General features: G+C 40.5%; 1 protein-coding gene and 1 long non-coding RNA gene across 6 annotated transcripts in view; both read left to right on the plus strand.

The window, feature by feature from the left end:
• Window positions 1-9015, plus strand: part of LOC138737536 (uncharacterized) — a 42902-nt gene extending 33887 nt beyond the window's left edge. The window contains exons 3-4 of the long non-coding RNA XR_011341005.1: window positions 8514-8648; window positions 8787-9015. This is a non-coding gene — a long non-coding RNA (uncharacterized lncRNA). The remainder of the gene's footprint in view (window positions 1-8513; window positions 8649-8786) is intronic.
• A 768-nt stretch (window positions 9016-9783) lies between these two features.
• The window catches only part of LOC138736244 (2-oxoglutarate dehydrogenase-like, mitochondrial), an 83474-nt gene continuing 66249 nt past the window's right edge, over window positions 9784-27008 (plus strand). For 4 of the 5 annotated variants that reach the window (XM_069885433.1, XM_069885437.1, XM_069885436.1 and 1 more), the window contains exons 1-2: window positions 9784-9873; window positions 13612-13835. In XM_069885433.1, the coding sequence (XP_069741534.1) occupies window positions 13638-13835 (198 nt within the window). In that variant the 5' untranslated portion in view covers window positions 9784-9873; window positions 13612-13637. Of the gene's footprint in view, window positions 9874-10042; window positions 10408-13611; window positions 13836-27008 lie in introns of those variants that run through there. The other variant, XM_069885434.1, reaches the window with a different exon arrangement.

A 27008-nucleotide genomic window follows, 5' to 3' on the forward strand; every position in this document is an offset into this window, starting at 1 on the left:
CCTTCTTGAAGCAGCACCTCAATTGGATGTCTGTAATGGATGGGAGGTCACAATCTGTGATAGATTGGCTATGTTTTCTACTTTCTGTGGCCTTCTGCATTCCTGGGCACTTGAAATGCCAAGCCAGTTGTGATGCCAACATACCTTCCACACTGCATAGGTAGAAGTTTGATGGAGTGTCTGAAGACATGCCAAATCTCCTCAGACTCCCTTGGAGAGTAGAGGTGTGGATGTGCCTTCTGCATGGTTGCCTTGATGTGCTAGTTCCAGGAAAGGTCGTCTGAAATATGGACTCCCAGATCCTCCCTTATGTCTATTAACAACATTTTCTGTTGTTATTTCAGCTTTCCAGCATCTACAGGTATTTTTCTTTTATTTTTGGTTTTTGTTTGTGTTTTGCAAGATGTAACTAGAAGGAGAGCACATAGTTAGGTGGGCTTCAGCTAAAATAGTATTTTACAATGTCTTAAATGATGGAACTGAATGGAATGTATTTACAGAATACAAGGCAGGCAGGAAATTAAGATATGAAGAAGGTCCACTGGAAATTAAGAAATGTGGACAGGAATGTGGAGGATTCACTTTGGAGAATCAAATCACAAAGTACAATATTTTTAAATGGTTTGAGAGACTGGGAAATATTTGTATGCAGTGTGATCTTGCACATGAATCACAGAAAGGTAATAAACAGTCACAGCAAGCAATTTTGTAATTGCCTTTGTAAAGGCTGTCGGTGCCGCAGCCAAGACCAGCATTAATTGACCGTCTCCAGTGGCCCTTGGCAAGATGGTGGTGGGTTTATTCTTGAACCATTTTAGACCTTGTGCTGATTGTGCTCCCACAGTGCTGGGCTGTGGGACTTAGAACCAGCATCAGTGATATGTTTCCACATCAGGATGATGCGTGACTTAGAGCAGCCATTCTCATGGGGGCCACAGAACAATTAAATAAAAGCCTTGGTTTCTTTTCACCTCGTGTATTATAATTTTTAAAATGCTTTGTTATGTCATCGGTAGGAGAGAAGTATGGAAGAAACCAAAAGTTGATTGCTTCATATGGAGGGAAGGGGACCTAGGTCGGGGGGTGAGGAAATCTAGTCAACAAAATGTTGAGCATGGCTGACTTAGAGTTGTTTCCATGTGTCTTATCTATCTATTGACAGAGTTCATTGGTTTACAAAGTGTTGTTCAAATAGCCAAGTATGGCATTTTGTTGATGGCACACACTGCAATTATGGTGCATCAGTTGTGGATTAAATGAACAACATAATAAGTGGCTGTTAATCAAGTGGACTGCTTGATCCTGGAAGGGGTCAAGGTTCCTGAGTGTCATTGGATTTATGTTCATCCAGGAAACTACAAAGTATTCCTACGTGCTCCAGAGTTGTGGCTTGTAAATGGTGCAAACAGACTCTGATTGGTTTTTAATTTTTAAAAAAATTTAGACATACAGATAACAGGCCATTTCAGCCTATAGGTCCATGCCGCCGAATTTGCACCCAAATGACCTACAACCCCCATTTTTTGGAGGGGGGGAAGAAAAAAACTGGAGCACCGGAGGAAACTCACACAGACACGGGGAAAATGTTCAAACTCCTTACAGACAGCACAGGATTCGACTTGCCATAGTGTGTTTTTGGCAGTATACTTTCTGGTCAAAGGTGAATTTGTTAATAGGGTATTCTGTGAAGACAGTATGATCAATGCAGGTGGGTAGACCCCCTGATCAGTGTCTGGCATTTCCATAGTGTTAATGCAACTTGTATCTTGTCATCTCCCTCACCTCCATTCAAGGCCCCAAACAGTTTCTCCATATCTTGAAGAAGAGCTTAGGCCTGAAATGTCAGTTATATATCTTTATCTCCTATGGACGCTGCGATTCCGGCTGAGTTCCTCCAGCATTTCTATGTTTTTAAGGCAAAGAAGGAGCAGATCAAGTGCGGCATGGCTGGCATAGAGGTTAGCACAACACTCTTACAGTGTCAGCGACCGGGACTGGGGTTTGAATCTGGTGCTGTCTGTGTGGATGTTCTCCCCGTGTCTGCATGGGTTTCCTCCAAGTGCTCCTGTTTCTTCCCCACCCCCTTCCCAAAAACATACCAGGAATTGTCAATCAATTGGGTGTAGTTGGGTGCATGGACTCATGGGCCAGAAGGGTCTGTTACCGTGCTAACAAAATTAAAATTCAATTCAATTCAATTAACTTTCTGCAAGTCGCTAAAGTATTTTTGTGGTTTTGTAGAACATTGATGAATTCACACGCAGAGTAAGGTGTACGCTTTTGGTGTCCACACCCAAGGGAAAATGAACTTACTGATGTGACAAATGTTCACTTTGGCTGGAGGGGATGGTCCTTTGAGAAGCGATTGAGTTGACTTGCTCTGTATTCCCCGGAGTTTGAAAAAACGAGAGATGATCTCATGGGAATGTTAAATATATTTAATGTTTTTCCCAGTTGCTGAAATTGGAGTTAAGAAGTTATGGTCGCAAATGAAGCAGAGAAGTTTGGAGGAACTGTTTACATTTCATTTAATTCTTTATCCCACTTGGTTCATTTTTTTAAAATTTGGTCAAGGAGATAAGTCATTGATAGGCTTTGGATTCTATAGGTGTTTTAATACTTAGCATGAAATACTCATGGTGTTGCAAAGAAAGTGAGCATTTCCCACAAGGTGACTTGTTACGCTAAAAATAGTGGAGACAGGAGAATTCAAGGCTTCTGTATTTATCAAGCACACTGGAACTTAATTGTTCCTTAGTTTCGTACCAGGCAGATTGACACTAGTCTGGTGTATAACAAGCAGTTCCTGACTCCATTGTTGCTGACAGATTCCAGACTCTAATTGGCATCTCTTCAGAATAATCGCAGCCTCAAATTTTCCCCAAACACAATCCATTCTCTTGGCAGTTCCCCCCCCCCCCCCAATTGTTGTTCATTGAGCAATTATGTACCCATTTGTGTCAGGAAACATTATCCCACAGGACATACGGGCTGGTGAAGAACAGATTTGGACTCGATATTTGAATCAATTAGCAAAACATCAAAGTACTTTTCAGACTTTAACACTTAATATTTCAGCTGTAGTGAGTAAAAGAGAAAAGGTGCAGGCAATCCTTTTAGACATAAAGCACAGTAACAAGTCTTTTTGGCCCACGAACCTGTGCTACCAAATCATACCCAATTGACCTACAACTCCCGGTACATTTTGGAGAGTGGCAGGCACAGGGAGAATGAACAAACTCCTTACACAAAGGGATTCGAACCCCAGTCCCAATCCCTGGTGCTGTAACAGCATTGTGCCATCCTCCATGCTAAATGTGCTGCCATACTATTTTTTCCAAATAGCTTTTGAATACACATTGGCCTCGATCTTTAAGTTCAAAGAAGTGGAAAAAGTAAATTAAAAGCTCATAATAAAGTCTATATTTAAAATGGTTCACAAGGAGATTGTTAGTGAGATGCAATCTGGACTGTCAGAAGAAAATCTAATTATTACAGATAGATGTTATTCACTCAACAAATTACAATAGGGCAATATTTTAAATATTAATGCTAGATATTTTCTTAAGACAGAATGCCAATTCATAAAAGATTCTGTTATAAATTTAGCAGTGTAAAGGCCTCTTTGCAATCGATCAGGAGAAGTAATGAGGATTTATGTTTGTCCTTGACATTTTATTCATTGAGACATCACCAACAAGATCAGCATTTATTATCCACCCTCAATTGCCCCAAACTGGATCTGCAGCTGAGATTCAACCACACTGGTGGATTTTGAGAAAATATATAACAGACTGCAGAAGGAGAACAGATTTGCTTCCCTGAAGAAAATTTGAAGGACATTAGAGAACTTGATTACTGCGTTTCACAAATTCCAAATTTATTTAATCAGAATCAGAATTTATTGTCATGAACAAGTCACAAAATTTGTTTTGTGGCAGCGACACAGTGTAAACATTCATATAAACCACCTTACAAAAATAAACAAAAATTGTGCAAGAAAAAGTCAAAAAGTAAGGCAGTGTCTGTGGCTCATCGATCATTCAGGAATCTGATGGCGGGGGAGGAGCTGTCCTTGTGCCACTGGGTGTTCATCTTCAGGCTCCTGTATCTTTCCTGTATCTGTCTGTACCAGACAGTAATGCAACCAGCCAGAATGGTTTCCATGGAACACCTGTAGAAGTTTTCGTGAGTCTTCGGTGACATACAGAATCTCCTCAGGCTCCTCACTGTCAAGTGTTCTTCATGATTGCATCAACATGGAGGCCCCAGCACAGATCCTCAGAGATGTTGACACCTGGGAATTTGAAGTTCTTGACCCTCTCCACTGCTTACCCCTTGATGAGGACTGGTTCATGTTCTCCTGACTGCCTCCTGTAGTCTACAGTTCTCTCCTTGGTTTTGCTAACCTTGAGTGCAAGGTATTTAGTGTGGTACCACTCAACTACCCAATGTACCTCCCTCGTGTACATTTCCTCAATGTTTTTTGTGATTTTGTCAATAACCGTGGTGGCATTGGAAAATTTGTAGATGAAAGAAATGCTGCAGAACAAGTGGAACTGGAAGAATGGAATGGAGGTGAGGATTCTGTATAATCACCTTGGGGGGGTGGAAGAAGCTGTCCTTGTGCTGCCATGTGCTTGTCTTCATTCTCTTATACCTTTTTCCCCGATGATAGCAGAGTGAAGAGGGGATGGCCTGGGTGGAGAGGGTCCTTGATGATAGAGGCTTCTTTCTTAAGATATCGCCTGGAGTGAAGTCTGGTGCTGAAGGCCGAATGAACAAACCCCTTGAGTTTATTCTTGTCCTGAGCATTGGCATTTCCATAGCAGACAGTGATGTAACCAGCCTCAATGCTGTCCACCTGTAGAAGTTTGCGAGAGTTTTCAGTGACCTAACTAATCTCCTCAAACTCCTCACAAAGTATAGCTGCTGGCGAGTCTTTATGATCATAATTGATGCCATGGTGAGATTTTAACTCAGATCACCAAATTATTTGTCCAATAACTTAACCACAATACTAACTTATCCAATTGAAGATGGCTGCCTCCCTGAAAGAGCTCCAGTCTGTGTCTCAAAGCAGTCCTCTAGCACTGCTGTGACCCACTCCAGCCACGTCCTGATCTCACTGCAATCTTGCTTCATTTGTTTTGCAAGCAGTCTGTATGCTAAGGTCAGCAGGATTGATGTATGATCCAAGTATCCAAGGTGAGAGTGAGGGGAAGCCTTTTGTGCACCAAGAATGTTGCTGTACACCTGATTCAGGGTGTTCTCTCCTCTGGCCATTCCAAAGGAGGACATGGTTATAGGTTACCATATATTACCATACACACTCACACACACACACACACACACACACACAGTATGTTTTTAAAAGAAAACTTTTATAAGATTTAAATGGTATTGCAAAAATAACAAATTCAAACACACTGAGTATATATAGACCCATGACAATGTCCTCCTTTGGAATGGCCACCCTAAGAGTTAACATGCTATTGGAACTATCGTTTTCAGATTGGGGTGGTTGAAATTGCCAGCTACAATCATGGCACCAACAAGGTAGGACGTCTGGGCTTCACAGATGGGCTCCTTCATCCTCATTAGCAATGGCAGATCGTAAACAGCAGTAAACAGTGTGGGCGTGAATTCCCTGGGCAAGTAAAAGGGTCTGTATTGCACCATCAGGTTCTCTCTCTCTTCTGAGCAGAAAGTCTTTACCACTGAAATATTTATGCACCATTACTCACTAATGTAAATGCACAGACCCCCTTCTTCAGTCTTGCCCAGATGCAGCAGCATCTCAGTCTCCCCTGAAGGTGGTAAGGCCATCTAGCTGAATGGCTGAGTCTGGAATGATGTCATGTTTCACTAAGTGATGCCATCAACATACTCTAACAATAAATTTGAACATTAAAATATCCTAAATCTGTCAACACAAGAATGAGGGTTCATTGCTTTATGCATCACCCCAGTAATGTAAAATATCAACATCTTACTGTATATACTCATGTAATTGTCGAAGTTTTTGGGTTAAATTGGGGGGGGGGGGTCAACTTTTACAAAAAATTCAAATGAAAATAAATTGATGAGCTCATCATTAAGTCCAGGAAATGTTATGTTCTCCTTACATCTAGGACAAGAGGGCACAACTTCAGGATTGAAGGACGTCTGCTGAGAAGAGAGAAGTAGAGGAATTTCTTTGGCCAGAGGGTGGTGAATTTGTAAAATTTGTTGCCACAGGCAACATTGGGTATATTAAAGGGAGAGATGGATGGGTTCTTGATTAGCCAGGGCATCAAAGGTTATGGGAAGAAGGCCAGGCAGTGGGGTTGAGTGTGAAAATGGATCAGCTCATGATTAAATAGCAGAGCAGACTCAATGGGCTGAATGACCTATTTCTGCTCTTACATCTTATGCTCCTGTTGGAAACTCAGTAGCTAAGTGGTCCTGAGTGTTCCAAGAGTTGCCGCCACATCTGTATTATCTGGGATTCCCAATAGCATCGTGAAAAAGGACTAGTCATGGAAATATTTCAGGGTACATTATCATGCAGTGTGCACTTGTTCATTTTCATCGCACAGAATGCATGAATTGTTTCCTTTTTAACGGCAACTTTTTAATGGAACTTCAAAACCATTCAATTTTCCAAAGACGGTGACTTTTCTTGAGTGAACCTGAGCGCTGATTGATTCGCTGAAAAGATTATTGTTACCTTTACCTGCATTGGCCTCTGAACAGTTTAGCAGTTTTATATTAAAATAAGTTGAATCACAAAACATTTTCTTCAAATTTTGGAGCATGAATTTTGAATGAGGTCTCAGGGACCAAACCGGATTAAATCAAAACCAGACAACTATGACACTGACATGATATTGCAGAGAAATGGGGCGGGTGGCAATGTAGCTTGTTTATTTCCAAAAACCCTCAATTTGGAGCGATGTTTAAACATGTCCAATAGGTGTGGAATCAGTCACATGTTACACGTGGAGATGAGTGCACTTTTTATTCCCTCATTTTGGTAGTATCTGCAGATCAGTCAGCATTTCAGATGCTGTTGGATAATAACTAAAAGAGATACCCTAATTGCTGGACTTTAAACCGAGCAGTTAATAAAACCCTTGTGGTGGTTTATTATGGAAGAGTGAACTAGTGAGTTGCTGAGGTCGCTTTAGAACACTTCACATTTAGCAGATGGAAAAGGAGCGTGTCTGATGATGTAAGAGTGACTAATGTTATGGAGGGCGATCCATTGAATGAGGAGGTTGGGGAGGGGTGTGTTAGGGAGATAAGGATTTGATCCTTGGTCATGGGAGCATCCATTGAGATAATGAATATTCAGGATCAAGTAACTGATGGACCCACTGAGACCCTGCAGCTTCTCATTGTTAGTAGGCAGTCTTTGAAGCCCTGCAAAATGATGGGGTGAATGAATACTACATGGCTAAGAAAATGGAAGACATCTTACAAACACTGATATGAACAGTGTTGCCATCAGAATCAGAATTTATTATCATGAACATGTCATGAAATTCGCTGCTTTGCAGTAGCATTCCAGTGCAAATATTCATATCAACCCCCTTACAAAATAAATTTTAAAATGTCAAGTCAAAGTAAGGCAGTGACTGTGGTTCATTGATCATTGAGGAATCTGATGGCAGTGGGGAAGAAGCTGTTCTTGTGCTGCTGGGTGTTCGTCTTCAGGCTCCTGTATCTTTTTCCCAATGGGAGCAGAGTGAAGAGGGCATGGGCTGGGTGGTGAGGATCCTTGAGGGTAGAGGCTACTTTTTAAGACACTGCCTCTTGTAGATTCCCCCGTTGGAGAGGTCTGGTGCCTATGATGTTGCAGGCCAAGTTAACAACCCTCTGGAGCTTTATCTTGTCCTGAGTGTTGGTATCTCTATACCAGACAGTGATGCAACCAGCCAGAATGGTTTCCATGGTACACCTGTAGAAGTTTTCGAGAGTCTTCGGTGACATACAGAATCTCCTCAGGCTCCTCACTGTCAAGTGTTCTTCATGATTGCATCAACATGGAGGCCCCAGCACAGATCCTCAGAGATGTTGACACCTGGGAATTTGAAGTTCTTGACCCTCTCCACTGCTTACCCCTTGATGAGGACTGGTTCATGTTTTCCTGACTTCCTCGTGTAGTCTACAGTTATCTCCTTGGTTTTGCTAACCTTGAGTGCAAGGTATTTAGTGTGGTACCACTCAACTAGCCAATGTACCTCCCTCGAGTATGTTTCCTCATTGTTGTTTGTGATTTTATCAATAACCGTGGTGGCATTGGAAAATTTGTAGATGAAAAAAATGCTGCAGAACCAGTGGAACTGGAAGAATGGAATGGAGGTGAGGATTCTGTATAATCCCTCTTCTCTTGGTCTCAAGCACAAAGAATGACTTTGTTCCTTCAGTTCTCACCTCTCTCTGCAAATTTAAGCATGTCTGTTTGCTAAATTTTCCCAGTTCCAATAACCAATCAGAACTGAAACACACCTTTTCTTACTCCACAGATGCTCACCAGGGCAACTGGAATACACCAGTATTTTCCCACTATTGTTGGACACTGACATGAGAGGCATCAGATGCTGAGTAGAAACGAAAATTGGCAGGAAAACATTTTTAGGTCAGTTGAACTCACACAATGTGTAAGTATCATTAAGTGATTAAACATTCAATTAAAGTTAATGTAATGTTTCTTCAACTTCCAACGTAATACAGCAAATCTATAATTATGTTTGTGTTCAGCTTGAAGTTGTCTCTCACAATCCCCAATTTTTTTTCAGGAAGCAAATGCAGGATATAAATTGCAAATTCAGGTCTTGTAATTACATCAGCAATTCTTGGCCCAAAACCGCAAGAAGAGTTGGAACGAGAATATCAAGGAATGCAAAAATTAATAGTTGAAGATAGAATACACTTGTCAATTCGAAGGAGTTGAAAAATTTGTGTATCATTTGTATTCAATATTATTTTTGGACACAGTACGAGCTATGATTTAATTGTTTAATTTATTATAATTATAGAATTTGATATCCTATATGAAATAAGTTACATAATAATTGTTTATGCTTCTAAATTACAATTGATATGATTTGATTTATGTTATCATTAGTTTACCTTGTTGAACTCAATAAAAATATTTTTAAAAGAAAGGAATGGTTGAAAATTGATTTGCAAAGTCAGAAGTGGGGTATCTGGAGTTTTGGTTAAATTTGGGGTTGGGGGCTGGTGGTTGGTTAATGGAAACCAGAGAAGTTGATGTTCATGCCATCCAGTTGGAGGGTGCCCAGTCGGAAGATGACGTGCTGTTACTCCAATTTACAGGTGGTCTCAGTCCGGCAGGGCATGATCTCATGGACAGACATGGGTTGGGAATTGAAATGGGTGGTCACTGGGAGATCCACAAAGCTAAGGTCCTCAATGAGGTGATCTCCCTGTCTTTCTGATATCGAGGCAACCACAACGGGAGCACCAGACCCAGTAGACGAGCCACACGTGACTAGAAAGGACTGTTTGGGGCCCCAAATGGTGGTGAGGGAGGAGGCGTAGGAGCAAGCGGAGCATCTCCAGCAGTCACAGGTTGGTGCCAAGGTGACGATGGATGGGGAGGGAGGGGTGGGCAATGGACACGGAGGGAGCTGTCCCGTGCAAGGCAGAGAGCGGAATGTGCTTCTGATGGGGAGATGGCAGAGAGGGACCTCTTGCAATGATGGCTCCTCGGGGCAAAAAGAGGTGTCACGTGACCTGAGCCCGGGACCAGGGAGGGGGTCACGTGGGAGCGATCGTCACGTGACCCGTCGGTGAACCGCCGAGGAGCGTGAGCGGTTGGGGCGGGGGGTGTGACATCTCGGTTGCAAGGAGCGGCGACAGGCGAGTGGGTGGGTGGGTGGGGGGAGGGAGGGAGCCCGCGGGCCCACCCGGCCGGCCGGCCGGCCGGCATCTCCAGCCGCCGCGTCGCTGCCGGGTGGCGACCGGGAAGGCCGGCAGCGTCCCGTCCGCCCGAGCAGCAGCACCCTGCCCCCCTCCCGCCCCTCCGGCCCGGCTGCGCGTGTCCCCACCCTAAGCCCTGCCAGTGGGGCCGTCACCCTCTGGCCGCCCGTATCCGCGACCCGGGCTTCGCTGGGCGCTGGTGCGTTTCAGATGCGGGATGTCGGCCATCGCCAGTGTTGCTCACTGTCTGGGTAGAATAATACAGCACGGTGCAGGCCCTTCGGCCCTCAATGTTGTGCTGACCCATGTATCCACTAACCCTCTGTTGTCCTTTCATCCATGCGCCTGCCTAAGGGTCTTCTAAGTGCCTCCACCACCATCCCCGGCAATGAACTCCAGGCCCCCACAACTCTCTGTTACCCCTACACTTCTCTCCCTGAACTCTGTACATAGGTCCTCTCTGTTTGCTGACAGGTGCTGGCTGTCCACCATATCTATCTATACCTTTAATAATCTTGGGAGGTCTCTCTCTGGCTATGCGTCTGTGCATAGTGGATGAAGAACAGGCCCTTTGGCCCTCGATGTTGTGCCGACCCATATATTTCCTTAAAAAATAGTATTAAATCCTCCCTACTCCGGAACCCTCTATTTTTCTTTCATCCATGCGTCTAAGAGTCTCTTAAATGCCCCTAATGTTTCATCTTGAAGGGTTGTTGACCATATACAGTGGTTCCCCCCACCCCCCCTTATCTGCAGTTTGTTATCTGCGATCTGAAAATATTAAATAGAAAATTCCAGAAATAAACCCTCTGAGACGTTTGTGTGCCTCAATCTCCGGGTATAGATGGTTTCCAACCCTCTGAGATGTTAAATACTTCACTTTCTGGGGGTCTTGAACCCTTTGAGATGTTTGCTCAATTTCTGTGTGTATATGTGGTCGACAACCTTCCAACGTGTTTGTAGTCCTCCATTTCTATCTGCTGTTCATCTACTTTGCTGTACCTGCAGTGCAACCCTCTTGAAGAAGGGTTCGGGCCCAAAATGTTGGTTATGTATCTTTAACTCCTATGGACACTGTGTGACCCGCTGAGTTTCTGCAGCATTTTTGTGTTTTTACTATAATTACACCATCTGCAAATCTTTGTGTTTCACTTCATACAATCCCCTGAGATAATTGTGTGCCTTCATTTCTTTCTGTCTGGTAGACTACCCTTCCAAGATGATGTGTTCTTCTCCTTTGTTTGCTAGTACCTTTTATGTATCTGATTTACAACCTTCCATGATGTAAAAGTATCCACTTCTTGTCTAATTGTTCATTCCTGATTTTAATTAATCACACTGCTTCAAGCTGTGGAGGCTCTGAAATTGCTCACACCTATTCCTTTAAACTGCTTCTGTCCTTCTGGGCAGCACAGTTAGCGAGGTGGTTAGCACAACACAATGACAGTGCCAGTGGGGCTACGAATCCATTGCTGTCTGCAAGGAGTTTGTACATTTGCCCATGTCCTGCAGTGGTTTTCCCTGTGCTGTGGATTCTTCTCACCATCCAAATTGTACATGGTTATAGGTTAACTGTGTGGCAGGGGTTTAATGGCTAGAATTTGGTTCTCCTGTGTTGTAAATTAATTTTAAAAATTAAAAAACTCATTCTGTGATCATGAATTTTTTCAGGTGATTCAGTGCCAGGTCTTTCTTTGATCGTGCTCTGGTGAAGACTTTTGATATATATTTTTTAACCCCTTTTTAAGTGGAACTTGCCCTGAATGTTTCCATCATGTTCTGGTTTTATTAAGCCAGTAAGTTATCCAATTTGAACACATTTCTGTTGTCAACCAGTTCGAAGTTGACTTTATGGACTTGTGGACTGAAATACAAGTAGCCACAGGGAATGTTTTTGTGTACCAAATAACTCCTAAACAGTGCATTCCTGATTACAGATGCACATAATATTGCAGTGAAGATTTATTCCTTTTCTCATCAAAATAAATTTGTGTTCTGTCTTGAAAATTTGCAAATATATTTTTAAAATTGTGCTGTTTATATTCAAAATTTTGGCTTTCTCTAACCACCACTGCATCTGTGCTAAACCTGGTAAAGTCACGTTCGAACAAGTGAATCCAGTTCCTGATACTGATGAATGGGCTCTGTAAAATCTAGAAGTAAAGAGAAAATTGATTGTCAGCTCCAAAGAACTTAACTTTGGACAGTTTTCATTCTGGAAGCTGTAATTCATGGCTCTGCTCATTCATATTCTGCACCAAGGATTACATTGGTTGTCATTAGGAGTGTCCCGGCAGTGCACAACAATCCTGTGGGCAAAACCTGTGAATGAATCAATGGCTGGAAGGAAAATTGTGGTTGCACTCTGACTTCTCCTGCCCTTGCCATGAGTTAAGGTGGAATAGAGAACAACATGGATTACCTTGAAATATTCCTGAACACTCCTGTTGTCCTGCCATGTTCTTTTATCTGAAACTCTGATCCCAGTGTTTTAATGGGCACAGTGCTGTCTCATTAACATCCTGACCTGTGTTGGTTCAATATTACATAATATATTTGTTCTCTTATTCACTTTAATTTATTTTTGTTCTCTGGATTCTGATTCTTGCACATCGTTGGTTTTAATTTCTCCACAAGTGGAAGCTCTCTATCTGAGTGTTCTTTTTAAGATGTTCTTTAAACCACTTAATAGTGGTTCACCTCTCATGTCTGCTTCAAAACATGTCATAACCTGTGAACTGAAACACAAAAGTCTGCAAATGCAGTGATGATAGTAAAAACTGAGCCCTGCCCATCCCCCACCATTTATTTAGATGCCTGCCCATATTTTGCTCATACCTTGATGAAGGGCTAGAGTACAAAATGTGGGTTGTATATCTTTATCTCTGAAATATAAAGTATGCTGTTTGACTTGCTGAGTTAATCCAGCATTCTGATTTTACTTTTAATGTGTAATCTTTCAGGCCACTGTTGAACAAATTTGTAGAACTGGGCTTTTTTGGGAGGAAAACAGGCATCTGTTCAATTAGAATTAAATTGAATGATTTGGAGAGGTGGAGATGTACCTATCATTGGTAGGGGTGACCAGAACTAGGGGACATGTTCTCAAGATTCAGGGTAGTAGATTTAGGACAGAGATGAGGAGAAACTGCTTTCTCCAGAGGGCAGTGAATCTGGAATTCCCTGCCCATTAAGGCAGTGAAGGCTTCCACAGTAAATATATTTAAGACAAGGTTGGATAGATTTTTATGTGGTAGGGGAATTAAGAGATATGAGGAAAAGACAGGTAGATGGGATGAGCCTATCATCAGATCAGCCATGATCTCATTGAATGGCAGAGCAGGCTCAATGGGCCAGATGGCCTATTCCTGCTCCAATTTATTATTTAAATTTAGACACACAACACAGTAACAGGCTATTTCGTCCCAATTTACACCCCATTAGCCTACACCTCCACCCCCCCAATACATTTTGAATGGTTGGAGCAAACTGGAACTGCTGGAGAAAACCCTCTCAGACATGGGGAGAACATACAAACTCCTTACAGATAGCGCAGGATTCCAGCCCTGGTCCAATCCCGATCGCTGACACTGTAAAGGCATTGCGCTAACCGCCACACCAATCGTGCCACCCTTTTATGTTTTTATGAATTTTAAAATAATTGAAACTTTATTTCAGGTGTGCGCTCGAGGAAGAAGGTAGCCATGATTCACCTGAGGGCTTTTGCTGCAAAATTTAAACCCCAGAATATAAAGAGGTTTGCCCAGAATAATGCTGTACTATTTCAGAGTCGACTTTACACTGTACTTGAAACCTCAGAACCTTCCCTCAATGGAAATAATTCAAATTATCTCGAGGAAATGTATTATGCCTGGCTTAAAAATCCAAAAAGTGTCCACAAGGTAAGATTTGCTGATGGTTTAAAAAAATTTGTTTGAATATCTTTGTCTGGTGAAGTTTCAGTTAACTTGAAGTGTGTTGATAAACATAATACTATGTTGATTAGTGTAATGCAAATATGTAGATTTTATTTGTGTTTAGGAAAATAAATACAAGGAAGCGCATTATGATATTAATGATTGCCATTTAAATTGCGATGTTGCCGGTGAACCTTCCACAACCCAGAGCATTGATAGATTATTGTTGATATTTTTGTATTTAGCCATTTTGTTAACTATATATTAAAGATGACATTTTTGAGTTTCACCATAGATCAAGTTATCAGGGGCAGTGCAGAATAGTTTGATGCATCATATCTCAAGCAGTGAAATATAGAAAGACATTGCATGACCTCGAGTGCGCATTGGTGTAAAATTCGACACGATGTCTCCAGAATAACAACTTGAAAGATTCCTTGTTCTTAACCTTGTTGCTAATGGTGTTGTCACAAATGTCATCTGTAGTTTTACCTACAACTCTCTGAAATTTGAACCCTGATTTACAGAGTTGGCTGCACTGTGGGTATGATGCTTGTCTGTTGCTCTGTGGTGCCTTTCACATTGAAGCCTGGAGACTACTTTTTTGCTCTGATTTGAAACTCTTGTACACTGATCTTGTCAAGGACTGCCAGTGAGTCTTGTTCTGAGTCATTTACGTCATAATCTTGGGATTGGTCTGGCCCATGAAGACGTCTCTTCAGTTGTTTTGAAGTGCTTGTATGGAGTAATCTTCCTTTTCCATAAGCTCCTTGTACAGGATCTATTTTGAGAACTGGTAGTTTTCCAATTTAATCTCATCTCAACTCTGCATGCTCTTTTCCACACCAGTTCTTGCTCACTTTTATAATTATTTTCTGGGCTATATTGGTTGCAATTTTTCCTGCCTCAAATTTATAATAGTTGTCATGTGTTTAAAATTCCATTGTGGATTCACCCAATCCTATCTCTGTGACCCCCTCAACTACTCGATACTCTTGGGTCCCTTGGGAGTTTCTGGAAATCTGGCTTCACTGGTTGGAGTATTTTGAGTTTGGACTAAGATTTTGATTTCAGATTTATTGTCAGAGTAAGTATTCTTTTCCCGTGGGCGAGGCAGAATTGAGGAGTCTGATGGTGGAGAGGTACCAGCTGTTCCTGAATCTGGTGGTGCAAGTCTTGTGGAACCAATACCTCTTTCCTGATGGTAGCAGCAAGATCAGAGTGTGTGCCGGGTGGTGTGGATCCCTGATGACTGCTGCTGCTCTCTGACTACAGCATTCCCTGAAGATGCTATTGATGGTGGGCTGGGCTGTGTCCACTACCTTTTCCAGGGCTTTATGCTCAGGGGTATTGGTGTCTCCATACCAGACCTTGATGCAGCCGGTCAGCACATTTCTGAATGTGCCGTATTCTGTCTGATCCTGGTGTACACGGGCATTCTTGATATCTCTTTTCAATTTAAATTTCACATTTTATTTCAAAAAAAATCAATAAATCATGATTTCATTCAGTTGCAGGATTATAAAAGCAGCAAATTCAGAATCAAAGTAAGATGATAAAAAAACACTGGTATATCTGGAATAAACAGAAATTATTGTTAGTATATGGATTAGGTAGCAACCATTTAGATCTTGCTTTTAGAGCAAGTGCAGATATGGACCAGTTCCATCCTATGATTCATTAAATGTTGGCATTTGAATACCAGATATCAAGTGGTTCAAGGACAGAACAGCAAGATACAGTGAACTGATGTACCGATTGGTCGATGGCTTTCTAATATTATGATCAAATTGATGAATGGCACTCTTGATCTTAAAAGCTTCATGACTTTGTTAATGTGTTCTGAACAGATAGTTAAAAATACATGCACAATATTTTTTTTGAACAGGTGCAACATAATGTCAGGTTCATTGTTATCACAAATGTAGGATTATTTGGGGATCTGGTGTCAATCGCAGGCTGGAGTGATCCAACACGCTTGGGACTTTGGTGCCCGAATGGAAGATATTTTGGACGATTGGTTGCTTTCGCATTAACACCTCAACCCACCATCTTTAATTCACATTTTTAAAAGGCATTATTTAGTGATTTAATAAATATCTAGCAAGATTGAACTGGGACTCCAGTGAGTTTAATGGGAACTTTTAATGCTATTTCTGAGAAGAGCTCGTACTCTAGATGGCTAAATTGTGAAACATCACCAGCAGGAGTCATTGTGAATGGTTCCTAAAAGCAGGCAATTGGTGGGCATGATCAGATTTCGCATGCAAAATTTCAAACGACAAGTTTTTCGCGACAATGAAACTCAAAAATAAACAATTATTTAATGGCATACCATCATCCTGAATATCTAATCTCGTCTTCTTCTCCATAATGAGGGAGCTTCATTGTGCTTTTTAAAAACTTTTCCTGTAACTGCTCTAGTTGCTTTTTATTTTGTTTACTTTTTAAGTTACTGTTAAGATAGGCCATTTTATTTCATCTTGATTAGGTTACTGTTAAGGTAGGCCATTTTATTTCATCTTCATTAGGTTACTGTTAAGATAGGCCGTTTTATTTCGTCTTGATTAGGTTACTGATAAGATAGGCCGTTTTATTTCATCTTGATTAGGTTACTGTTAAGATAGGCCATTTTATTTCATCTTGATTAGGTTACTGTTAAGATAGGCCATTTTATTTCATCTTGATTAGGTTACTGTTAAGATAGGCCATTTTATTTCATCTTGATTAGGTTACTGTTAAGATAGGCCATTTTATTTCATCTTGATTAGGTTACTGTTAAGATAGGCCATTTTATTTCATCTTGATTAGGTTACTGTTAAGATAGGCCATTTTATTTCATCTTGATTAGGTTACTGTTAAGATAGGCCATTTTATTTCATCTTGATTAGGTTACTGTTAAGATAGGCCATTTTATTTCATCTTGATTAGGTTACTGTTAAGATAGGCCATTTTATTTCATCTTGATTAGGTTACTGTTAAGATAGGCCATTTTATTTCATCTTGATTAGGTTACTGTTAAGATAGGCCATTTATTTCATCTTGATTAGGTTACTGTTAAGATAGGCCATTTTATTTCGTCTTGATTAGGTTACTGATAAGATAGGCCGTTTTATTTCGTCTTGATTAGGTTACTGTTAAGATAGGCCGTTTTATTTCTTCTTGATTAGGTTACTGTTAAGATAGGCCGTTTTATTTCGTCTTGATTAGGTTACTGTTAAGATAGGCCGTTTTATTTCGTCTTGATTAGGTTACTGTTAAGATAGGCCGTTTTATTTCGTCTTGATTAAGTTACTGTTAAGATAAGCCATTTTATTTCATCTTGATAGCTGATGTTTGTTCTCCAGTTAACTTAGCTTTTCCAGTGTTTAAGTGGATAAACTGGCTCAATAAATAGATAAAGGTGTATGATAGGAACTTGTAGTATAGATTAGGTCTGTATTAACAATTCACTGTCCAAGTTAAGCTTACCTATATCATTTTAGCATTTGTTATGGCATTGTCATGTTGTGAGATTTATGTCAGGATATGAGGAAATGGTTGGGTTTGTTACCAGGCTTGTTGGCAGAATTGCAAACTGCAATGAGGAAGCATAAAGAAGGAAGATAGATCAGCTCATTGCATGATGTCACACAAATAACTTTGCACTCAACATTAGCAAATCTGGAGGAGTCACGTGATGGAGTAGTGGCCGGTCGGGAAAACCAGCCCTCTCCAGGAAAATAGGAAAAAAAAGTTAGGAAAAAGCAAAGCATAACAAAAATAGAGAATAAGAAATAGAAGATAAAGATACAGAGAAGAGAAAGAAGATGGCTTCCAAGAAGGAGAAAGTAAGAACAGCTGGAAAAAAAGAAGTAATAAAAGTCGCCGGAGAAGAAGGAAGAAGGCTTTACCTGCAGGAAGGAACAGGAAGGACGCAGTGGTGACGAGGAGCGCCCGACCTTCGAGGTCAGTACCTGCCCTGCAGGATCGTGAACCACCACTACAAAAATGGCTCTTGGAGCCAAACAAAAGTGCACAGTGCACAATTGGAGGAGAAAGAGGACACCAGCGGGAGGGGGGCTCAGCAGAGGAGCGGGCTGTCACAGACCGAGCAGCTGAGGGACGCCTGACACCATGGCTCTCAGCTGGAGGATAAGGAAGACAGAGGAAGAAGGTGCGACAATACAGACGGGGAAGACAGACGGAGGGAAGATTGACAAGAAGACCAACGTCAGGAAGCACAACAAACGAGCAGCCCAGGAGGGGAGGAACAGCAACAGGGGCCCAGCAAGAAGAGGCCCGACAAAGAGATACAAGCCGCTCATCAGGAAAAACAGAAGAGGCACAGACACAGAGAGGAAGAAGACACAAACACAGATAGACACAGAAGAGGAAGAAGAAGACCAAGATCTTCACAGAGAAATAGAAGGTAAAACTGATGGACAAAGAGAAATAAAAGGTAAAACTGATGAACATTATAGATAAAGTATTTTTTGAAGAACAAATGAGATCACTAAAAGAATGGTCATCATTAGAATTTAGTGCAATTAAAAGGAAAATGAAAAGAACAGAAGATAAAATGCAAAGTTAGAACTGGTAATGACAGAAATAGGGAAAAGAGTAGAGAGTGTGGAAGAGCGGGAAACGGCTGTAGAAATGGAAGTGAATGACTTAAGAGAAAAATTGGAAGAAAGTGACAAAAAAAAATTAAAGAGACACAAGAGTTGTTATCTCAGAAAATTGATATGTTGGAAAATTATAGGAGGCGAAACAACATAAAAATAGTGGGCCTGAAGGAGGGTGAAGAAGACACAGACATGAAGGAATTTATAAAAGGATGGATCCCGAAGGTCCTGGGAATGACAGAAATGCAGGAAGAAATGGAAATAGGAAGGGCACACAGAGCATTAGCTCCGAAACCACAAGCACATCAAAAATCAAGATCCATCTTAGTAAGTTTTTTGAGATACACGACAAGAGCAAATATACTGGAACGGGCAAGGAATAAAATTAGAGAAGATAATAAACTATTGGAATACAAGGGTCAAAAAATATTTTTTTATGGAGACATAAGTTTTGAACTCTTAAAGAGGAGGAAGGAATTTAATACAGCGAAATCAACTTTATGGAAAAATGGTTACAAATTCATATTAAGACATCTAACCATGCTTAAAATATTTATACCCGGGGAGCAAAACAGACTGTTCTCAGATTCAGAGAAAGCTCAAGAATTCGCAGAACATTTGCAGAACAGGAGAAGAGATGAAGAGATGTAACAAGAATGAAGAACGGTGATAAAGTATATATAAAGATGTAAAAACAATGTATATGTAAAGAACTAAAGAGAGAAAAGAGAAGGGAAGGAAGGGAGTAAGGGGGAAAAAGAGAGAGACAGCATTGTTATATGTGTTTTAAAAATAAAGTGTTTTCTGGAGAGGGCTGGGTGGAGGGGGTATAACTGTCACTGCAAAATCAGTTGACGCTGTGAACAAGATCGCAACCCAAATGAAAAGGGGAGTTGTGGTTGCCCGGCAAGGGGTATGGGGCAACTCAGAGAGGGGGGGATCTTTTGGGGTTAAGGTATTAGTGGATGTGGGAACTACAGGGGTACTTTATGTCTTAAATGTGTTATCGTATACTAAGTGTAATAAGAGAAAACTAAGAGATGAAAATGGGGAAAAGGGGGATGGAGGTGGTGAAGAGGTAGAAAAGAGATGTATGCAAAATATAAGATAGCCATGTTGAACTATATGACTATAAACATTAATGGAATACATAACCAAATTAAAAGGAAGAGGCTACTAAATTTATTGAAGAAGGGAAAAATAGATATAGCATTTGTGCAGGAAGCGCATCTGACTGAAGCAGAACATAACAAACGAAAGAGGGACTGGGTTGGACACGTAACGGCAGCATCCTATAATTCAAAAGTTAGAGGTGTAGCCATACTAGTTAACAAAAATGTACCAATCAAAATAGAGGAGGAAATAATAGATCTGGCAGGGAGCTATGCAATGATAAAGTGTCAGATATACTCAGAATTTTGGAACTTGCTCAATATATATACGCCTAACGAGGAGGATGAAAAGTTTATGCAAGATATTTTTTTTTCTTGAAGATTGCAGTCACACAAGGAAATATATTGATAGGAGGGGATTTTAACCTTAATTTGGACCCAATGTTAGATATAACTGGACAAAAGACTAGTAATAAGAATAAAATGGGCAAATTTATGGTTAAATCAATGCAGGAAATGAAACTTAGGGATATATGGAGGAGGCAGCACCCAAGAGAGAAGGAATATTCATATTATTCAAGTAGGCATAATACATACTCAAGGATTGATATGTTTTTGTTGTCGGCCCATATTCAAGGGAGAGTTAGGAAAACTGAGTATAAAGCTAGACTACTATCAGATCATTCACCCCTATTATTAACAATAGAACTGGAGGACATCCCACCAAGAACATATAGATAGAGGTTAAAGTCCACGCTACTTAAAAAAGACAGGAATTTAGGGAGTTTATTGAACGGCAAATTAAAACATATTTTGAAATAAACATAGGATCAGTGAAAGATAAATTTATATTATGGGACGCAATGAAAGCCTTCATTAGAGGGCAGATAATAAGTTATGTGACTAAGATGAAAAAAGATTACAATCGCGAAATAGAGCAGTTGGAAAGGGAGATAGTAAGAACAGAATAGGAATTAGTAAAAAGGGATGATATAACAAAAAGGAGAGAATTGGCGGACAAAAAAATTAAATTCGAAACATTACAAACATACAAGGTGGAGAAGAACATAATGAAAACAAAGCAAAAATATTACGAACTGGGAGAAAAACACATAAAATATTAGCCTGGCAACTTAAAACAGATCAAGCTAAAAGAACGATACTGGCATCAAGGAAAAAGGACAAACAAATTACATATAATCCAACAGAGATTAATGAAAATTTTAAGGAATTTTATGAACAATTGTATCAAACTGAGAAAAAGGGGAAAGATGATAAAATAGAGGAATTTTTAGCTAAAATTGAACTGCCGAAATTGCAAGAAGAGGAACAAAACAAACTAATAAAACCATTTGAAATAGAGGAAGTACAGGAAAAATTTAAAAAGCTGCTGAACAATAAAACACCAGGAGAGGATGGATTTCCAATAGAATTTTATAAAACATTTAAAGAGTTATTAATTCCTCCTCTCTTAGAAGTAATGAACCAGATAGAAGAAACACAAAACTTGTCAGATTCATGTAAGACAGCAATAATTACAGTAATACCAAAGACGGGGAAGGATCCACTATCACCAGCATCATATACACCAATATCTCTACTTATCTCAGACTATAATATAATAGCAAAATTATTAGCAAACAGATTGGCTGACTGTGTACCTAAAATAGTAAAACAAGATCAAACTGGATTTATTAAGAAAAGACGAACAGCGGACAATGTCTGCAAACTTATTAATCTAATCCACGCAGTTCAAGGAAATAAAAAAACAACAGTGGCTGTTGCTCTAGGTGCAGAAAAAGCCTTTGACAGAGTAGAGTGGAATTACTTACATAAAGTATTACAGAAGTTCAATCTACCAGAAAAATGTATAACTTGATTTAAAGCATTGTATAATGGACCGTTGGCGAAGGTAACAGTAAATGGATATGTATCGAGTCACTTTAAATTAAGTAGGTAAACTAGACAGGGATGTCCACTATCTATCTCCCTCATTGTTTGCATTAGCAATAGAACCTTTGGCAGAACTGATAAGAATAGAAAATAAAATAAAAGGGATAAAAATAATCGAGGAGGAGTATAAAATCAGTTTATTTGCAGATGACATCATGGTATAACTAACAGAACTAGAGGTATCAGTAAAAGAATTACATAAGAAATTGAAGGAATATGGAGAAATATTGGGGTACAAGATCAGCACAAAGAAAAATCAAGTGATGCCAATGAGTAATGCGGATTATACAGAATTTAAAGAAGAATCACCATTTAAATGGCAAGCACAAGCAATCCGATACCTAGGGATCAGGTTAGATAATAACTTAAGCCACTTATACAAACTAAATTATCAGCCACTAATAAAGAAATTGCAGGAAGAATTAGAACATTGGAAAGAATTACCACTAACATTGATAGGGAGGGTAAACTGCATTAAAATGAACGTGTTCCCAAGGATACAATACTTATTTCAAACATTACCAATTCCCTTAACAGAAAAATTCTTAAAGGAACTAAAGAGAATAATAAGGAAATTCTTGTGGAAAGGGAGGAATCCAAGGGTCGTGTTAGATAAATTAATAGAGAGGTAAAATCAAGGTGGTTTACAGTTACCAAATTTTAGAAATTATTATAGAGCCGCACAATTAAGGTATTTATCAGATTTTTACCAGACAAGGGAAAAACCAGACTGGACTAAGATAGAACTAGATAAAATGGGGGGAAAAGGTACCGGAACATATATTTTATAAGTGGGATGAAAAACTGGTGCAATATAAAAACTCACCAGTACTGCATCATTTACTTAATACATGGAAGAAGATCCACTTAGAAAGGAAAAAAACAAATAATCAAATACCAAAATTACTATTGACGCAAAATCAGCTAATCCCTTTTTACAATAGACAACCTTTCCTTGAGAGCAGTGGTTCCCAACCTTTTACTTTCCACTCACATACCACTTTAAGTATTCCCTTTGCCATAAGTGTTCTGTGATTAGTAAGGGATTGCTTAAGGTGGTATGTGGGTGGAAAGAAAAAGTTTGAAAACTACTGTTTAAACATTCCAAATTGATTCGTTATGTGCGCAGTTTCATAACTCCAAAGGAAATGGGCCAATGACAAATTTTTTCAAGCAAAATATTTCAGTAATAATTGGGTCTAGAGCAGTGATTCTCAACCTTCCCTTCCTACTCACATATCACCTTAAGCAATCACTTACTAATCACAGAACACTTATGGCATAGAGAATACTTAAAGTGGTATGTGAGTGGCAAGTAAAAGGTTGGGAACCACTGCTTTAGAGAATGGGAGAGAAAAGGAATCAAAAGAATAGAAAACTTTTTTGGGAAATAATTTATTAACATTTGAACAGTTGAAATACAAATATGTAATAACTCATGGTACAATGTTTGCATATCATCAATTGAAAGCTTATTTAAAGGATAAATTGGTAAACAGCTTGAGATTACCTGAAGGAAGCAGCTTTGAATATGTGATTACAGACACAATGATAATCAAAAGATTTATAACCAACATGTACATTAAGATGGAAGATAAGGAAAATGAAATAAACTATAAACCTAAGCAGAAGTGGGAAAAGGATCTAAACATAAAGATAAAAAATGAAGCATGGGAAAAGTTATGTTCTGGAACTATGAAGAATACAATAAACACAAGGTTACGCATAATGCAGTATAATTGGTTACACAGGGTATATATTACTCCTCAAATATTAGAAAAATGGGATTCAACATTATCAGATAGATGTTTTCACTGTAAGAAGGAAATGGGAACAACATTACATGCAACTTGGGCATGTATGAAAATAAATACATTTTGGGAAGAATTAAATCAGACACTAAATAAAATCACAAAAAATAACATACCAAAAAAAAACAGAGATATTTCTTTTAAGCAACATAAAAAGTAGAGAATTAGGCCTCCAATTGGATAAAGTGCAAAAAAAATTCATTATGATAGCCTTAGCGATAGCAAAAAAATCTATAATATCAACTTGGAAAATGGAAGAGAGCATGAATGTACAGCAATGGTACATGGAATTGAATAAATGTATTCCATTGGAAAAAATAACATAATAAAGTCACAATATTTGAACAAATTTGGGAACCATACATGGAACAGATCAGAGAGAGCTTGCCTATGACCTTCATCCCCTAAAATGAGAATGAAAATGATAAGAAGACAAAACGACTAGATTCAGTGTGTAATAAATAGATGATGCATTTTTCTTGTTTATTTTCCTTTGTGTGAAAATATTGTTTTATGGTTTTATTGTATTGTATGTGTTGAATATTTATGGGTATTGGAGGGGGGTGGGTAGAGGGGAGGGATGGAAAGGGTGGTGGGGGGGAAAGGGGAGAAAAGACCACTGTGTAAATTTAATGAGATATATTTGTACATATTTTGGTTGATATGATTCACAGTGTGAAAAATAAAAAAAATATCAAAAAAAAATTAGCAATTCAAGGAGATGATTGTTGATATCAGGAGAACACAAACCAGTCCTCATCAAGGGCTCAGTTGTGTAGAGGGTCAAGAACTTCAAATTACTGTGTGTCTGCATCTCCAAGGATCTGTCCTGGAGCCTCCATGTCGATGCAATCATGAGGCAGGCTTGCTAGCGGCTAGACTTTGTGTGGTGTTTGAAGAGATGTCACTGAAGACTTGAAAACTTCAACAAAGGTATCGTGGAGAGCATTTTGACTGATTGCATCACTGTCTGGTGTGGAGGCCCCATCTCTCAGGACAAGAAAAAACTCCAGATGGTTGTTAACTCAGCCTGTGACATCATAGGCTCTACACCACTCTACAAGAGGACATCTACAAGAGGCGGTGTCTTAAGAAAGCAGCCTCTGGGAGAGTCACGTGATGGAGTAGTGGCTGGTCGGGTGGAAACAGCCCTCTCCAGAGAAAAGAAAAAAAAATTGTGAAAAAGCAGAGCTCAATAAACATAAAATACAGGAAGAGAAAGATAAAGTTACAGAGAAGAGACAGAAGATAGCACCCAAAAGAGAGAAAATAAGAATAACAGGGAAAAGAGAAGAAGAAAAATCACTGGAGAAGAAAGAAGAAAGCCTTACCTGCACATCAGAGCAGAGAGCCACCGTGGAGAGGAATGGCCAATCTCCGATGTTGGTGAGTCCCCAGAGGAGTGGTGTCCTCCCGAACGGTGGACTCCAAAAATGCCTCTCAGAGCCAAGAAGAGGTGCGCAACTGCGCATGCGCGAAGAATTCCGCATGCGCAGTGCGCAAGTAAATGAAAAGGTTAACGGTGACGGGAGGGGGACTCAGCTGAGGAGCGGCCAGGTGCAGAGCGGCCTGCTGAGAGATGCCCAGTATCGGGGCGTTCGGCTGGGAAAGTAAACAAGAAAGAAGAAAAGAAGAGTGGTGAGGAAGAGAATGAAGGGCTGGAAGAGGTGAGTGGCAACGGGGTGACCAACAGGGGGACGACCTGTGGCAGGAGTCCCAGCAGCGGGTTGACCTGCAGCGGGAGGGCCAACAACGGGTCGACCTGCAGCAGGAGGCCCAACAACAGGAGACACAGCAGCTGGAGGCCCAGCAAGGATTCCGAAGCAGCTCATCAGAGAAGGATGAAGATACACAGATACAGAGAAGAGAAGAAGATGACACAGATCTAGATATAGACACAGAATAAGAGGAGGAAGAAGACCGAATTTCAAAGGAAAGAAGAAGGTAAAATAGAAGGACAAAGTTTAGATAAAGCCTTTTTCGAAGAACAAATGAGGCCATTAAAAAATGGCTATCATTAGAATTTAGTTCAATCAAAAGAAGAATGAAAAGAGTTGAAGACAGAATGCAAAGCTTAGAGTTGGTCATGACTGAAATAGGGAAAAGAGTAGAAAATGTGGAGGAACGAGAAGCTGCTGTGGAAATGGAGATAAATGATTTAAGAGGGAAGTTGGAAGAGAGTGGGGAAAAAAAAATTAAAGAGACACAAGATTTATTGTCACAAAAATTTGACGTATTGGAAAACGACAGTAGGCGAAACAACATAAAAATAGTGGGCCTGAAAAAAGGCAAAGAAGGGTCAGATATGAAGGAATTTATAAAAGGATGGATCCTGAAGGTGCTGGGAATGACAGATTCACATGAAGAAATAGAAATTGAAAGGGTGCATAGAGTGCTAGTACCGAAACCGCCACCACATCAAAAACCAAGATCCATATTGGTAAAATTTCTAAGATATTCTTATCTTCTTTGGCTTGGCTTCGCGGACGAAGATTTATGGAGGGGTAATGTCCACGTCAGCTGCAGCCTCATTTGTGGCTGACCAGTCCGATGCGGGACAGGCAGACACGGTTGCAGCGGTTGCAGGGGAAAATTGGTTGGTTGGGGTTGGGTGTTGGGTTTTTCCTCCTTTGTCTTTTGTCAGTGAGGTGGGCTCTGTGGTCTTCTTCAAAGGAGGCTGCTGCCCGCCGAACTGTGAGGCGCCAAGATGCACGGTTTGAGGCGATATCAGCCCACTGGCGGTGGTCAATGTGGCGGGCACCAAGAGATTTCTTTAGGCAGTCCTTGTACCTCTTCTTTGGTGCACCTCTGTCACGGTGGCCAGTGGAGAGCTCGCCATATAACACAATCTTAGGAAGGCGATGGTCCTCCATTCTGGAGACGTGACCTACCCAGCACAGTTGGATCTTCAGCAGCGTAGATTCGATGCTGTCAGCCTCTGCCATCTCGAGTACTTCGATGTTAGGGATGAAGTCGCTCCAATGAATGTTGAGGATGGAGCGGAGACAACGCTGGTGGAAGCGTTCTAGGAGCCGTAGGTGATGCCGGTAGAGGACTCATGATTCGGAGCCGAACAGGAGTGTGGGTATGACAACGGCTCTGTATAGGCTAATCGTTGTGAGGTTTTTCAGTTGGTTGTTTTTCCAGACTCTTTTGTGTAGTCTTCCAAAGGCGCTATTTGCCTTGGCGAGTCTGTTGTCTATCTCGTTGTCGATCCTTGCATCCGATGAAATGCTGCAGCTGAGATAGGTAAACTGGTTGACCGTTTTGAGTTTTGTGTGCCCGATGGAGATGTGGGGGGACTGGTAGTCATGGTGGGGAGCTGGCTGATGGAGGACCTCAGTTTTCTTCAGGCTGACATCCAGGCCAAACATTTTGGCAGTTTCCGCAAAAGAGGACGTCAAGCGCTGAAGAGCTGGCTCTGAATGGGCAACTAAAGCGGCATCGTCTGCAAAGAGTAGTTCACGGACAAGTTGCTCTTGTGTCTTGGTGTGAGCTTGCAGGCGCCTCAGATTGAAGAGACTGCCATCCGTGCGGTACCGGATGTAAACAGCGTCTTCATTGTTGAGGTCTTTCATGGCTTGTTTCAGCATCATGCTGAAGAGGGTTGGTGCGAGAACGCAGCCTTGCTTCACGCCATTGTTAATGGAGAAGTGTTCAGAGAGATCATTGCTG

Source organism: Narcine bancroftii, chromosome 6 (assembly GCF_036971445.1).
Source record: "Narcine bancroftii isolate sNarBan1 chromosome 6, sNarBan1.hap1, whole genome shotgun sequence".
Taxonomy (NCBI): domain Eukaryota; kingdom Metazoa; phylum Chordata; class Chondrichthyes; order Torpediniformes; family Narcinidae; genus Narcine; species Narcine bancroftii.